General features: G+C 54.5%; 7 protein-coding genes across 7 annotated transcripts; 5 read left to right on the top strand and 2 right to left on the bottom strand.

The window, feature by feature from the left end:
* The first annotated feature begins 125 nt into the window (after positions 1–125).
* Positions 126–3,135, top strand: BKA78DRAFT_380206 (uncharacterized protein). The gene is made up of 2 exons (XM_066892967.1): positions 126–605; positions 660–3,135. The coding sequence occupies exons 1-2, from the start codon at positions 135–137 to the stop codon at positions 2,958–2,960; spliced, it is 2,772 nt and encodes a 923-aa protein (XP_066743019.1). The 5' UTR covers positions 126–134; the 3' UTR covers positions 2,961–3,135.
* A 3,349-nt stretch (positions 3,136–6,484) lies between these two features.
* BKA78DRAFT_344106 (uncharacterized protein) lies at positions 6,485–8,326 on the top strand. The gene is made up of 2 exons (XM_066890446.1): positions 6,485–6,799; positions 6,847–8,326. The coding sequence occupies exons 1-2, from the start codon at positions 6,713–6,715 to the stop codon at positions 8,203–8,205; spliced, it is 1,446 nt and encodes a 481-aa protein (XP_066743018.1). The 5' UTR covers positions 6,485–6,712; the 3' UTR covers positions 8,206–8,326.
* Positions 8,327–9,198: 872 nt separating this feature from the next.
* BKA78DRAFT_143732 (uncharacterized protein) lies at positions 9,199–9,740 on the bottom strand. Its single transcript, XM_066882829.1, has one exon. The coding sequence runs from the start codon at positions 9,608–9,610 to the stop codon at positions 9,317–9,319; it is 294 nt and encodes a 97-aa protein (XP_066743017.1). The 5' UTR covers positions 9,611–9,740; the 3' UTR covers positions 9,199–9,316.
* Positions 9,741–10,339: 599 nt separating this feature from the next.
* BKA78DRAFT_353313 (mitochondrial carrier domain-containing protein) lies at positions 10,340–11,516 on the bottom strand (the record flags this gene model as incomplete). The annotated part of the gene is made up of 2 exons (XM_066891537.1): positions 10,340–10,388; positions 10,525–11,516. 2 exons carry the CDS (start codon positions 11,514–11,516, stop codon positions 10,340–10,342), a joined length of 1,041 nt encoding a protein of 346 aa, XP_066743016.1.
* A 152-nt stretch (positions 11,517–11,668) lies between these two features.
* BKA78DRAFT_143746 (uncharacterized protein) lies at positions 11,669–12,476 on the top strand. Its single transcript, XM_066882830.1, has one exon. It carries the CDS (start codon positions 11,822–11,824, stop codon positions 12,329–12,331), a length of 510 nt encoding a protein of 169 aa, XP_066743015.1. The 5' UTR covers positions 11,669–11,821; the 3' UTR covers positions 12,332–12,476.
* A 373-nt stretch (positions 12,477–12,849) lies between these two features.
* Positions 12,850–13,526, top strand: BKA78DRAFT_143707 (uncharacterized protein). The gene has a single exon (XM_066882826.1). The coding sequence runs from the start codon at positions 12,884–12,886 to the stop codon at positions 13,409–13,411; it is 528 nt and encodes a 175-aa protein (XP_066743014.1). The 5' UTR covers positions 12,850–12,883; the 3' UTR covers positions 13,412–13,526.
* On the top strand, positions 13,527–14,579 carry BKA78DRAFT_143726 (uncharacterized protein). The gene has a single exon (XM_066882828.1). The coding sequence runs from the start codon at positions 13,642–13,644 to the stop codon at positions 14,242–14,244; it is 603 nt and encodes a 200-aa protein (XP_066743013.1). The 5' UTR covers positions 13,527–13,641; the 3' UTR covers positions 14,245–14,579.
* The last annotated feature ends 336 nt before the right edge of the window (positions 14,580–14,915 follow it).

Genomic DNA, 14,915 nt, shown 5'->3' with positions numbered 1-14,915 from the left:
GTCACCAAGCGGACATCCGGCTGCCTCGGGCCCGAGCTCGGCACTGCCGCAACCCGTGGGCCCGCGAGCTCGCGTTTCAACTGCGACGCGTCTTCCTCCCTCGCGACCACACCCGCGACAAGACTCCCACCACCATGATCGTCATTCAAGACGTCTCAAAAGAGCCTCCGCCAGGCCTCAAAGGCGACCTCTTTGCCGATCAAACCTTCTGGATCGCCCAACGTGTACCCAACAGACCCGACCTCGTCAAGCTTGTAAAGTACAACGGCGGCACACTCGAACAAGTCGAATCACGCGCCAAGTACCGAATCGTCGACCGCACACGCGACGGCCTTCCCCCTGGTGCCATCTCCCACCGCTACATCCTCGACTCTGTCGACAATTGTGAACTCGAGGATGTGGAAACCCATCGTTGCGGACCTCGAGCTGGCTCTGCCACAGAAGCTGGCTCTTCCAAGAACGCTAGCTCAACTCACGCACCCCGACACGGGCGCTTGCCCTTCTCCGCCCAGGACGACCGTGATCTTTATTGCCACATGAGACAGTACGAGAAAAAAGGCGCACATATGAAGGGCAACGAAATATACAAGGACCATGCGAAGTTGGTGCGTTCCATGCGTCCTTGATGGAGCCCCAACCGATTGCTAATTCAAGCCCAGTTCCCACGCCACTCTTTCCATTCGTACCGAGATCGCTATCTCAAACATCTGAGCCAAAAACGCCCTGCAGGACTCCCAGTTCCCACGCCATCTCCCGAGCCTCGCCCTGATTCAGACTCCGCCCGAAAATCGAGCGGCAAACTGCTCGCCACTTTTGCAAAAAAGTCACAAAACTCTACCTCGCGTCTCAAAAAGCTCTCTTTCGGAGGTACGCCTCGAGGCACGCCTCCCGTCATCGACCGACAATGCCCGGATCTGCCCGCGTTGGTCGATCAATTTACGGCTGACGACTTTCACACTCTTACTGGATCACGCGAGTGGATTGAGAAGGCCACGGCCGCAGACTACAGTAACGGTTGGGACAGACTCGAGGGAGACTCAACACGCCCAAAGCGCACTGCTGAGCAGTGGAAAACATTTTGGGAAAATTGTGTCAGGCCAGTCTGCCAAGAGGTCGGCGAGGAAAAGACAAACTTACAAATTTACGACGAAGTCTGGGATCGATGGAAGAAAAAGTTTGGCTCCGACGCAGAGGCTCGGAAGTGGGTTGATCACTTTCGCCGAGAAATTGCTCCCAAACTACGGGAACAACCAAAAGCGCAAAGTCCCGAGGCGGAACCTAGCAGTCCTACGCAGCAGCGAGAGGAGCCGCTGGTCAATGGCCACTCAAAAGACCTGGACACTGCGGAACACGTCACAAGTCCTGCCAAAGAACCTCAAGATCAGAATGGAAACTTGGGGCTGGACGGAAACTTTTCTTCGCCCATCAGGAGTAGCTGGGGAAAGCATCCCAGAGAAAACGATTCGGACGCTGAAAATCACGACGAGACTCCCCCGAGCAAGAGGGTCAGGATCAATGACAACACTGGCGAGGACAAGAAAATTCACGATAGCATCGAGTTCTCGCCCACAAAGAAGCTCGCTTCGAGTCCTCTAGGAATGCGAAAAGTGATTCAAGTTGGGTCTGATCGGTCTTCTTCGACATCATCCGACGAGTTGTTTGTGCGGAATCACAACAAAGGCAAGGCTCCTGTATTCGGAGACTTATTTGATGACGAGGAGGAAGACGAGGTTCAAGAACATGAGGGAAAAGGCAAGGCTCCTGTATTTCCAGGCTTATCCGAAGACGAGGAGGAAGACGAGGTTCAAGAACACGTGGGGAGAGGCAAGGCTCCTGTGTTCCAAGACTTATTTGAAGACGAAGAGGAAGACGAGCTTCATGAACACGAGGAAAACGAACAGGACAAGGCTCAGGAGCACGAACAAGACCATGACAAGGCTCGAGACCGCGAGGACCAGGACGACCAAGTCCGTGACGAAATTGGAACCCAAGAAAATGTTGAAGGCGAGGCTCAAGAGCATGAACGAGACCAGAACGACCAAGTCCATGAGGAAAACGAAGTTCGAGAAAATGTGGAGGACGAAGCTCAGGAGCACGAATGGAATGAGTGGGCACGGAAGATACTCGGAGGTCTTGATGAACAGCACTTCTATGAAATGCTCGAATTTCTGAGGACTGCACCGTCTGCTCCGCCGGAACCTGTTGGCACGAGCCCGATCGATGCTGCTGTTATGCACGCAGTTCACGTTTTCAAAAACGGTGACCCAGACGTGGAAGAATGGGAACGATTCAATGACGTCTTTTTTGGGAAAATTCAAGAGCTCGTGCCTCATGGAGACGAAGACGAAGTGCAGGACTACCGGGACGAGGATGGGGAGCAGCAAGCCCCGGAGAACGTAAATACAAATGGCCACCTCGAACACGAGCCGACACTAGTTCGAGAGTCATCGCCGCCCCGGGATCCCACACCTCAACCGCTGTCGCCATCACAGCACAACCCCAGCCTCGACACCACCTCCAACTTCACCGACTCGTACGTTCACATCGACGACGACGCGTTCGACGACCCCACCGACCTGAACTCGGGTGCCGACACCGAGGCCTACATCGCCTCGTGCATGAACCGTCCCGACGCCTTTGAAGAATACGAAGTCGTGATTGCGCTGCGCGCCACCTGCGCCTACAGCACCAAATTCGCCGACCGCGTATTGGAATGGATGCGCGAAAACAGCTCGGCAAGGAGCAAGGGCAAGGCGCGCCGCGGCCGCAGGAGCAGCATCGGCCCCCACGAGAGGTTCCTCCCCGTCATGCCCGGCGTGTGGACGAACGAGGATGACAGGGCGTTGCTGGGCGAGGCGGACGAAGAGGAGATGCAACGCATCGAGAGGAAGCATGGCTCGGTTAGGTGCGAGCAGAGGAGGCTGTTTTTGAGCGCAGAGGTCTGGGATCGCGATGATTGAGGCGGTTTCTTTCTTTCCTTTACTTCTTACCTTTCTTCTTTTTGGCGTTGATGGGACATCGGGCGACATTTTCGATCCGAGTCGGCGTAAGACTTATGGGTGGACGACGATGGGAAAAGTTTGGACTATTATGATAGCGGGACAGCGACATGGCGCGATGCGATGCACGGCTGCTCTGCTTCTTTTTACTCTTTTCTAAATACAATTTCCAGCTCTGGTTCTTTCCATGTATGTGTTTTTATCCACATGTAGCTCCATTGGTCGGTCGTTGTGCCAGAGACGAAGGCAGTCGAGTGCCCGGCGATGAGGTGGTGGTGAGTACCTACCTACCTACCTACTGCGTCTACTCTCGACACTTTGGGCAGTCGCTCCTTCTTCATCATTGACGCAGCAACAACACACAACAACAACCGGACATCCACCTACCTGCTGCCCACTCCTCCCTTCTCCTCCGGCTCCTCGTCCTCCCAACTCTTTGTCGTCTTTCTTTCTTCCTCAACCTCCACACCTGCGCGTCGCAATCCGTCAACCTCTCTGCTGCTTGCGCATTCCACTGCCCTTCACCTCCCATCCACTGCGGCGTGCGTCTCGTCGCTCACGCCGCGACGTTGGCTGTGAGCTTGCCCTCACTCACCTCGCTTGCGGAGTTTTGATTGCGGAGTCTGCGCTGCTTGAAGCGCGTCAGCGCCTCGATCGTCACAGGCGACGAAGCCGTCACAAGCACCGCTCGCTCCTCAATCGAGACACGCACTCTACGGTTCACCATCGCTTCATCTTGGACGCCAGCAACAGCTCCTCGACCGGAACCTGCTTTTTGCATCACCGCTTTGACGCGCACCACATGGCGACCTCGGATCACGATCCGGATCTTGGAGGGTGAGTGAGGTCTAGTCATGATTTACTTGGGGTTCTGAGAGCTGAATGTGTTGTTTTTAGCGGCGATGAGGTCGGTGTTGGCGGTAGCGATGCCTTAGACGACCAAGATGAGCAACTCGCTTCAGACGATCAGTCTGATGCGGAAACCCTTTCGGAATCCGACGAAGAACATGACGACGTCGATTACACGTATCTAAACATGTTAGACTCTGCCAGTCTCTCTGAGACATCGTCCGAGGGACAAAACGAAGTCCTGCCGCCGCAGTCGGAGCCAGAGTTCCTTTGGGCGGGAGTATTCCCACAGACCTACGATGAGTGGAGCAAGTGTGAGGAGGACCTCAAGCCCTATGAGAAGTACCCAGTGCTTTACAAGGAGCGCAAGAAGTCCAGAACCTTTGTAAGATTCACCCCTTGTCAATCATTGCTCGTCCTAACGATGCAGCAGATTCGCCAGACACTCAGCTTCACTGACGACTTGCCTGCCGAGGTTCGCCTCATGGTTTACAAAAATCTTCCCGCCGCGTCTGACAACAAACTTCTCGTCCATATTCCCAACAGTTTCTGGCGAATGGTCCATGAGCGCACAAACTTCCAATTAATGCGCTTATGTCGAAAAGCCCATACGGAGCTCGGGCAAGTTCTTTATGGAAGGACACTAGACTTCCAAGGGCCAGCCGCCTTCTGTGCCCTGGGAATGTTCGTATCAAAAGTTCAGCCCAGGAGCTTTCAATTTATCCGCCACATTGTGATGGACGTCCCGTCATTTGAACCTTTGACAGTGGAGCAATCGGTACGTGCTCTGGGCAGCGAGAAATTGCCGATACCTCTGTTTCTCGACGTGAGGCACAAGCGGCAAGAGCTGGGTACCACGATTCTCGCCTTTCAACAGCTTTGCCAATGCCTTCAACAACTCAAGGGCTTGAAGAGGCTTGACATTCGGCTTAGCGACAACCATTGGGGGATTAACACTAGGCGTTTCGGTTGGAGATGCAACATGCAGCAATTCGCCATCAGTCGGAAATTCACGGCTGATGAGTTCCATCATGGAGGTAAGGCTATGACCTTCGTTTGTACCTGCAGGGAAAACTCTATGATCAAGTATTTCGACTTCAAAGATCGGGCGGACCATGTGCAAAAACATCTGAATCCTGGTTTTTGGGAAAGTTTACAGCAGTTGGCAAAAGTTCTCGAAGGCTTGACTATCCGCTTGCTCATTGATTCCCACGGTGCCGAAATGCGCCAAAAGCTGAGCAGTATCCGGGAGAGCGGAAGATCCTTCGATGACAACCTCTCCTTCGACGAATTCTGCTTCACCGTCTGGATGCTACGTAAAGGCAAGAGTCTTGGTTGGGAGCTCGGCTATGAGGGAGATACAATTTCCCAAGACACTTTTGACGCACAACCATTCGATTTGCCTTTCTTGCGACCAGAAGAAGAGGTGTGGATGGGGGAGGGACGTTTCGTGCTGCGAACACCCCGCCGCGAAGAGCAATCGCCTTTCAGTCCTTTCATCAACATCAGCAAGATTTGGAATTTCATGGCGGCTTCTTGGTCACCTCTTACCGAAGCAGACGCTGTTGACCCGGACTACGAATTCGACGCGTGGAAGTTGTCCGAAGACTTTGATCTACGAGGTCTCGAAATCGAACCTCAGATGCCGTCGGACAGTGGACCCGACGACGAGCGATCCATCTCTGAACCGACTCAGTAACCGAAAGGGGTGGAATATTTTCCAAGCGAAATTTGCAATCGTCGCTCGCAAGTACTGAAGGGCAGGGAACCGTTATAGCAAAGACAGATTGGCGACCTGTAGCAAGACGGCGAGGAAACGGCGACAGAAATGGACGGATTACCTGAATGGCTTCTTTCTTTGCTCTCTTACAAAATCAATGACAAATTGCTTTCTCTAGTCGTTGCTCTCCAAACATCTCGGGCGTTTGAGCTACTGATTCTTCAGAAGAGGACTGAGGTTGAGTACCTACCAAGGCGACAAGTGAGTCTCGGCTAAAGCTGGTAAGTCTCCACGCAGACATTCAGCCATTGACACAAAGCACACGCTGTTTTGATCACAAGGAAGCAGCGCTAGTTGCAGTTGTCTTTGCAGTGGTCTGCAGGCCGTGCGACGGCATCTGCGTTCAGGGGGTCTTGCCACACACCAACTCCCTGCTTACCAAAATTGCCTGCTGCTGCTTTCTCCCAATTTCTCGACCCTCTTCGTTCACCTACTTCGCCACGCGCTCGTCTCTTTCTTCTGTTGTCATTGGATTGGCTAGTAACCTTGACAAGTTTCCAGAAATATCGAGCCTTGCTTCAAACTGTTCAGACTTTGCGAAAGTTGAGGCAGGCAATTGCTCAATGGAGGATGAATCCTGAGGCGGCCATTGAGTCTTTGCAAAAACCGGTATGTTTCGAAGCAGAGTCTTGTTCATTGATACTGATCGCGAGGTTGTTGTGGCGACTCGCAGGTCTTGTGGCGGCAGCTGCGTTCAGGGGTATTCCAACACACCCACCAACTCCCTGCTTTCTCTCGAATACTCGCCACTCTCCATTCACCTACTCTGCCACGTATTCATCTCTTTCTCCCGCTATCACCAGATCGATTGTCCGTCATCACAAGTTTCCAGAAATGTCGAATCGCTTGGACAAACGTCATGCTGCTCGCAAATTCCACGCCATTCGACGGGGTATAAAAGGAGCAGAGGGAGCGATCCAAGCCTGAAGGGTTTACGCACGCCACAGACCTTCGCGCAAGATGGTCACAAGATGCTAAGCTTTCATTATCCAGGCCTTCGAAGTGGGCGACTCAGAAGGCGACAGAGAAATCGACAGCTTCCGCTTCCAAGAGACATCAGAAGCCCCGAAAGCCGCCAAAAGAGATGACTACTCGTTGGACCGAAGAGGATCTCAAACCATGGAGGGGCTATCCAGCCTTGTACAAGGAGCGACGCAAGTCAAAGACCTTTGTATAGTAGCCCCACCTTTTGATCGCTGCAATGGCTAATCAGAGTAGATCCGCCAGAATCTCAGCTTCACTGATGATCTTCCGCCCGAGATACGCCTCATGGTCTACCAGGAGCTGCAAGAAATCGATGATGAGCTGCTGGAAATTTACAGTAAGCGCATCGGCTTTTGCATACCTGAAGCCCAGCGTTTGCTCTTCCCGATGTTGCGTCTCTGTCGGACAGTCTACCGCGAGATCGGACAAATGTTGTACGGGAAGGTGCTCAAGTTTACAGGACCGGCAGCCTTTTTCTCCATGGGTGCGTTCATGTTTTCGCATCAATCTCTGGCTTTCCAATACGTCCGCCACATTGTCGTAGACATTCCATCCTTCAGTCCTCAGGACGTCAAGTATGGGGTTCAATATGTGGCAAACTCTAGGCTCGTCGAGATGCCGGAATTCCTCTCTACTATCATGCGCAAGAAGAACACAATGAAGGCGACAACTCTGGCCTTCAAAACGCAATGCGAGTGGCTTCAACAGCTCAAATCTCTGCGCCGACTTGACCTCTATCTTAACAACACCGGATGCAATCCTTGGCGGTTTAGCATCAGCAAGCGTTCCAGGGATTCCAAGCGCCCGACGACGGGCATGGAATGTCATCATACTGACGGCTGCTTGGACAATTGGTTTGGCAAGCGACTCAAAAGCCCCGTCGAAGCGGTGCGAGATCATCTCAACCCTCATTTTTGGGAAACTCTAGAGCTACTGAAAGCTGCTTTACCAGAATTGCTAATTCGCATTGTTATCTCTCCAAAATATGAGCAAAAGCTACGCCAACTTACTAGGCGAGTACCAACTCACACCAACGGAAGAGTGCAGCAACCCGGAACTTTCTGCTTCAAAACTTGGATACTTCGAAGAGCCACTACTCTTGGTTGGGAGCTAGGTGTTGCAATAGGATCCAAGAGCAAGTGGGAAGTCGCATCGTTTGCACTGCCGCGGCGTCTTTCATCTCGCGAAGAAGTTTATCACGACAAGATGCGTGCAGGAGGACGTTCCTCTTATGGCCGCACGATTATTCCCCATGACAATTATGATCTCATTGTGTACCCGATCCCAGATGAAGCGGCGGGCCTCAACTCGTTTCAAACCATCAGCTACTTCTCTGGCTTCACTGGTTGGAATGAACAAAGACACGCCGAAATCACCAGCGGCAGCGTGAGCATCGAAGGCCTCGAAATTGCTTCGAATGCGGGATCAGACTTGGACTCGGACCATGACGAAGAACCACAAGCGGATGAGGAAGTAGACTCGTACTCTGACGCCGACCATTACGAAGAACCCGAAACGGATTCGGAATTTGACTCGGACTTTGGCCATGACGAAGAACCCCAATCGACGAATCTTTATGGGTTGGTCTACTGACTTCGATCACTGCTTCATCGAGTCCAGCATCATATCAGAATGGGAACACGGAGGCAGGACTCTGGAGTTGGCGCATCGGGATAGTTTTGTAATTCCTCAAATTGCGTAGACCTTAGACTCCACTCAATCCAACAATTTTCCCTCGTGTCGCTCCACAGTCCCAAGACTTCAATCGCAGCGTGTACTCATCCAACATCTCACTGAAATTGGAACGTGGAAGCGGAACTCTGAGTTCTAAGTTGGCGTGTCCGCACAGTTTTGTATTTCCTCAGATTGCGTAGACTGTATTCAATCCAACAATTTCCCCCTTTTCTCGCTCCACCGTCCACACTCCACCGACTTCAATTACCGCTTACACTGACGCAGCCTCACAACAGGACGCAAAACAGAGACAGCACTCCAGCGTTGGCAAATCAGCACATTTTGCATCTCCTTAAAATCCACAGACTGTATCCCGTAGACCCACCCCACTCAATCCACCAACCTAAATCTCCCCTCCCCTTTTATCGCTTCACACTCCATCCACCCCGCTACCACCTTCGATCCTTCAATCACCGTCTGTCTACGCAGACGGAGATGGGAGACGCCGACTTCGAATTCTCCCTCCCTCCCTCCTATAGATGTGAAGTCAATCATCAAGTCGTCGTGTTGTGTCTTGGTCCAAGCTCAGGTGACAGGCAAGTGAGGCAGGTTGCGTATGCAGTCGACTCGACTTGACCCGTGACGATGGAAAAACCTTTGATAATTGATTTGACTTGCCAACCAGCCAGCCAGCCAGCCACTCGCTCAGCCAGTCCATCCTTGGAAGTTTGGAACGACGGACGTTGACGGTAATGGCAGTGGTGGTTCGTGTTGCCTTCCAGTAGTTAGCAGCCAGCCAGCCAGTTCAACCACATGCCAGGCAGGCAATGCAAAAATATTGTTCATAAAGTCAACGTCTGGCACAATCTACCGTAGGAAGAAGCAGCAATTATAGCAGCAGCAGCAGACGGACAGACGTCAATCAGTCCAAAAACCATCGGCATTAGCCATGAATCAGATAAACAAAAGTCATTCGCTAGTTATTCACGTCTCTGTCCTGTCTACCCAACTACCCCTAGCCAACACCGGCTTACCCTCCCCTCCACGACCCAGAGCGACTCAACGCAGCGTATCGCGCATACCCACACACACGCTCTCCGAACCAACCAATCACCAAATAAAGACTAGACTCCCAACGAGACAAAAAGACATAACACGACACGGACGAGGTAGGAATAGGAAGGAAACGATATGAAAAGAGAGAGGGCGATCCAAAACGAACAATGAGAGAGAGAAAGCGCGCAAGAATAACAGACACAGACAGAGCCTCCCTCCCAACAGTGAAACCAACAATTAGTTCCTTTAGCCTCGCATTGCAGCGCATTGCATCGCAGTGCAGCTCAACACAACACGACAGCGGAAGGAAAGCGCAGAGACGCAGACACGACGCAGCAGCAGCAGCAGCAACAGCGGCGGCGGCAGCAGCGCATTGCGGACAACGACGACGACGACGATGATGACGACCGCCGGCCCCTCGCAGTCCGATCCGACCAACGGAAAAACCAGCGCTCGAGCGCTCAAAGACGGCTAGCGCACGTAACTGGTGGGCCAACGGGCGCCAGGGCAGGAGAGCGGCGGCCGTTGATGTTGTTGTTGTGGCTGGCTGGCTGGCGGCGGTCCCAGCAAAAGTCGAGTCGTCGTCTTCCGTCGCCGGTACGGAGTAGGCGTGAAGAAAAGCGCCCCAACGCCACGGTCCGCGCTCCGCGTCCCGATCTCCGGCTCACCTCTCACCTCATTCCAACAACCGTTCAACAAGAACCCGAAACACATGTACTATCAGTGCTACTGGACTGTGCACAGTCATCCCACCTACTGCACAACAACACAACAAAAAAACAATCAGGGCAATTCCGAGCAGTCGATGGAGGGGGTGGGAGGAGGTGTTTACTGTACTTTGATGCATGTGTTCTGTATTTGACATTCGACAGGGGGCAAAGAAAGGGGTGAGAACAAGCAGAAAAAACTAAAATGCCTCCGATATCGCGCGCGCGAGCGTTGTTGGTTCGATTGTCGTACGAGGACTGCCGCATCGCTAATGCCTTTTTTGTTGTTTCTACTTTGTGATGAAGCCGAGGAAGTCGGCGACGATTAGAGTCACCATTCTGTCGTTGAGCCACAGTCAGTCCATCGGTTCGCGTCGTTGGCGCCATCTCAGGCGACCTCGTGGCTCAACGAAACCACCACCACCACGGTTGACTCAACGCCACAACAAAAAAAGACCACAGGGAATAGACTTACGCATGCGGCGCAATGCGCACGTAGTACGTGCCAAAGCCGCGGTAGAAGCGCAGGACGCCCTCCTCCTTGGTGACCTTCTTGAAGCAATCCCACATGCCGCGATAGGGGAGGGAGCCGTCGGGGCGGCGCGTCTGCTTCTGGAGGCGCGTCTTGACAAAGTCAAAGGGCAGGCTGAAGAACGAGGCAAAGAAGCCGGCAATGGCCGAAGCCGTCAGCGTCTGCGAGCGCGCGCTCATCGACGAGCGCTCCTTGAGCTGCGTTTTGGCCTCGGAGAAGAAGGCCAGCTGCCCAAAGTTGAGCGCCATGGCGCGCACGACTGTCGGGTTGCAGCCCGCCCACAGCGCCGTGATGCCCTCGTTCTTGGAGATGCGCGCAAGCGCGTCCACCACTGATTTGTAGTTGGCCCGCTCCGCTGCTGGCTTCAGCCCGTCCGATTGCATGCGGATCAGCGCCAGGTCCGCCGGGTTGCCCACCATCGCGGCGAGACCACCTGCAGTCAGACCCGCTCCTGCGCGTTCTGCGAAGCCCACTTTGGTGCCGTTCTTGTCGGCGCGCGCGGAAAGCTGTTGCATAAAGGTGTCGAAGAATCCGAGGCGGGCGGTCGTGTAGACGGCTTGCCGCAGGAGACCGGCGGACAGACCCGTGTACAAGTCTCCAATCTTGCCCTGCTTGATGATGTCTCTTGTGATGGACAGCGGCGTAGGTCGCGGGCCTTCCTTGATGCCTTCGCCGGCCAGCTGCAGACGGACCTTGATCATGTCGACGGGTTGGATGACGCTCGTGGCGGTCATGCCAGCAAGGCCGCCATTGACAAACGGAAGGGTGGCTCGCACCCAGGGAGTGTGTAAAAAGTCGGTCGTGGCTCTGCTCGGGTTCTCAGCGGCGGCCTTGACGGATTGGGATCCTTCGTTGAGCGATTCTTTTGCGCTGTTGAGGGCGGCGGCGGACTGTCGCTTCGCAGCCTCGAAGGCTGAGGAACCGGCGGAGGACATGGTCGACTGGGTTGCAGTGGTAAAGATGGCCTTGGTTGGGAGAGACTGTTGGTTATATTCGACGGGTGAGCCGGGATAGTGATTGAGGCTAAGTGGATCCTTTCGGTCAGGAGGAATTGCCCAGGCTACCGCTCAATCAGCACCGGCCAGTGATGTACATGAACGATAAGTAGGCAAGCGCGGTCTAAGCGTATCTGCCGGCAAGAGCAGCGGGCATGTGAGGCTCCAAGTCAAAAGTCAGCGCGCGGCGGGCGTTGGGGCTTATTTAGCAAGAGGATGCCATGTTGGGAATGGACGAATGAAGAATGAAACATGCAGGCTCAATCAAATCAAGGCATGGGGAGTGGAGCACCTCCGAATCTTCCCGCAGTAGTGACAAGAGTACTTTTGCGCGTGTCAATGAAGCAGAGGAGCCTACGAGAGACGGCGTACCAGCTGGAGCCCACGTTGTCCAGACCAGGGGTGCGATCTGCGCGATGGCGTATACTAGGTTCCACACTGGCGACAAACGGTTTTGCCAAACTGAAATAAGGACGACTTGTTCAAGGAAAAGACGACGTGGTGATAGAACAGAACATGGCGTCGACCTGAGTACCACGAGCCCCTCTCCCCCCGCGAGGTCTGGGCAAGGCGGGAAGGTGCGGGGAAGCTCGACGTCGTTGCGGCAAGCAGTAGGTCAAGCTTCAAGGGCAGTCCAATGGCCGTCAAGGTACGTACACAAAGTGTGCCGGCGGTCCGGTGGTGGCCGCGCGCGTGATGGTCAGACAAAGGGTGAAAGGGGTGGTCCGGTTAAGGTTCCTCATGAAGCTGGTTGAGTCGCAGCGGGCGCTAGAGCAACTCACGCCGTCGATTGACCAGCGCAGAGACTTGCAGTGTTGAGGTTCGACAGCGGCATGACAAAACGTCACATCACGTCATCCGTTACTGTACGAGTAACAAAGCCCGGCCCGCCATTGGCTCGCGCCGCCCTCAACACCATGCCGACCTGCTTCCCCGCAGTCCCGGTCGCACCTTGTTCGATAATGCCACGGTGCTAATTGGCAGTCAGGTAGGCATGCCTCGACGCTGGGCTCCGTGCCGTACGAGTAGCCGACCGGCTCGACTATCAGCCTGCATCGGCTTCACTTTTACCCCCGGCTGTCTCTCTCCGGCTTCGTCCGCGGCAAAGTCGAGGATAGGATAATCCCAAGACAACACAGCCTCGACAAGCCGGCGCGGCCCGCACTCCCGACGTCGCTGCCATGCTCAGGTTCAACGGCATCGAGAATCGGCCAAAAGCAGAATGGAATCTGGTGACAAACCAGGTTGCCGGGACGCTTGACAGGTGCGGAATGTTTGGCCCTTGATTACCCGACTTTTGGTATATCATGTCCACGTTCTGCATCTCTCAGTCCTCAACTGGTTTCTTCTTGAATCTCGGCGCCGTTCCAACCAGGCATCGTGGCGGGCTCACAATGGAATTGGACACATCGATAGAGCCTGGAGGACGTCGAAGCAGCTTCCTGGATTGGGACAGCCCCGACGGATCTCGACTCTCGCGCCTCACTGGCATGACGTTTCCATCTTGTCCTCTTGGGGATTCGGTAGCTAAATCTTTCTGCCGGACTGTTATTCCTGCAGGTCGAAATCGGTCTCTCGTCAGTTTTCAACAGTCCAGATTCGTGCCGTCGAAACGTGGCTTCCTTTCTTGCTCCGAAGATTTCCGTGCTCTTTCCTCATTTACCAAAGTTGGTGCCGAGATCATCAATTCCTGTTCCATTCTCCGTTACACGAAGCGAGTCAATTTTTGGCAGTGCCGATTTCCGGCGGTTGATCAAGATGTCTTCTTTCCAACGTGTTTTCAGGCAGTCTTGCCGGACCTACAAGGAACATGTTGGGCGACGATGACTCCCTAGGTGAGCGCTTCTGACATCTGGTCCGCTTCTGACCAAGTTTGCGCAGCCAAGGACCGTTTCCTTACTTCTGTTGTGCACTCGCGATGCTGCTGCGAAAAATCCGGCTCTCAGGGATTGCTGTTATGCTGTGAGCTGTCAAGACAAGCAGATTCAAGAGATTGATCTTGGTCGAGAGAATTCTGGGGGTTCTCTCCAGGTCCACGAAACATTTCGCGTTTCAGCAGCCAGTCATGCTGTTTACCTCGTGCCAGCCAGACGATACGGCATCGGCTTGGCATTTCCTCTGTCAGTACTCACTCACCATGCTTGACCTACCCACCGCGTCTTCGCGGTGCAAATTCCAAGTCCACGCGATGAAAACTCTTCAACATCAAGACGGACGCAAATCCGCCTTCAACATCCAGGTCTACGCCAAGGAGCAACGTCAGGCATCCCCGCCACTCACCCACCTACGCAAGCCAGCGACGCCTCCAACGACGCTTGCTGGAAACCTGCACGCAATACTGCGCGCCTTACCGTCCGCCACGTCCCCAAACCTGGAATTCTGCTCCGTGCCGAAGCCTCGGGTTCCCATCATGGACTCGTCCCCTCTCGCCGTCTTCGCCAAGCCCGCTCCCAAAACACCAGGCCTCCAAGCAATCGCGCTCCAGGACCTCGGGGAGGCGGGAATGTATTTTGGGAGCCGCGCACGCCAGAAGCAGTCAGGAACTCTTCATGTCCGCTGCCTGTGCCAAGACGGCGCGCCGCCGCCGCCGTGGGCGCTGGCGAAATTTTCCGCAACGACTGAGGATCTGGAACATGTTTCGCTGGACGTGCGCCGCGATGGGTGGTGAAGCTCGGAAATTTTGTGGTTTGCCTCAGGGGAGCGTTGACGAAGGCGCGTCGTCGGCGGCTTGCTGGCGATGATGATGATGATGGTGACGACAGAGGGAGAAGAATATGGGGGGGCAACAATAGTGGAGAGGCTCAATTCTTTGGGATGCAATTGCGCGATGTGACGGGTGTGGCGTCGTCCCTGACAGCCACGAGGTAAAGGGTTTGCAGGACGCGCCGACGTCAGGCCGGAGAGACGCAGCTGCTGTGGCGGGGAGGGGAGTGGAAAGGGCAAAGGTAGGTAGGACTGTGAACAGAGGGGTTGTGGTCGTGTGCGTGATTGAATTGGGACCTGTCGTGGTCACTCGTGGTGGTCATGTCACGTCTCGAAAGACTGCCAGCGCGCGCGCAAACCGCCAACGTTGACGCCGTTTTCTGCCAGTCGTCAGTCCGACGCGCCTGCGCTCTCCCTCGTCATAAGGCGCGTCTCTTACAGCTCGCCGCACTCCGCATCTGGCCACGTACGAAAACCTCATGCAGCACGCTGAAGTAGCGTCGGATGCCAGCGGGCGGGACGCGACGAGCCACAGACAGCGCCAACGAGCGCGGGAAAGACGTCCTTGGCAACGGCAAATAGACTTTTCGGCGCCGGCTCGCGCGCTCCCCTGAACCTTCTTCGCGTTAAGCTTTG

This window comes from Phyllosticta capitalensis (assembly GCF_038381095.1).
Source record: "Phyllosticta capitalensis strain CBS 128856 chromosome Unknown BKA78scaffold_6, whole genome shotgun sequence".
Classification (NCBI taxonomy): domain Eukaryota; kingdom Fungi; phylum Ascomycota; class Dothideomycetes; order Botryosphaeriales; family Phyllostictaceae; genus Phyllosticta; species Phyllosticta capitalensis.
This window is presented reverse-complemented; position numbering and strand designations above follow the sequence as displayed.

Excerpts from the sequence above, each read along its gene's own strand:
- BKA78DRAFT_380206 (XM_066892967.1), top strand. The coding sequence starts at position 135 with ATGATCGTCATTCAAGACGTCTCAAAAGAGCCTCCGCCAGGCCTCAAA. Across the intron at positions 606-659 it reads ACAAGGACCATGCGAAGTTG|TTCCCACGCCACTCTTTCCA; the intron begins GTGCGTTCCATG and ends ATTCAAGCCCAG.
- BKA78DRAFT_344106 (XM_066890446.1), top strand. The coding sequence starts at position 6,713 with ATGACTACTCGTTGGACCGAAGAGGATCTCAAACCATGGAGGGGCTAT. Across the intron at positions 6,800-6,846 it reads GACGCAAGTCAAAGACCTTT|ATCCGCCAGAATCTCAGCTT; the intron begins GTATAGTAGCCC and ends TAATCAGAGTAG.
- BKA78DRAFT_143732 (XM_066882829.1), bottom strand. The coding sequence starts at position 9,610 with ATGCGCTGCAATGCGAGGCTAAAGGAACTAATTGTTGGTTTCACTGTT.
- BKA78DRAFT_143746 (XM_066882830.1), top strand. The coding sequence starts at position 11,822 with ATGAAACATGCAGGCTCAATCAAATCAAGGCATGGGGAGTGGAGCACC.
- BKA78DRAFT_143707 (XM_066882826.1), top strand. The coding sequence starts at position 12,884 with ATGTCCACGTTCTGCATCTCTCAGTCCTCAACTGGTTTCTTCTTGAAT.
- BKA78DRAFT_143726 (XM_066882828.1), top strand. The coding sequence starts at position 13,642 with ATGCTGTTTACCTCGTGCCAGCCAGACGATACGGCATCGGCTTGGCAT.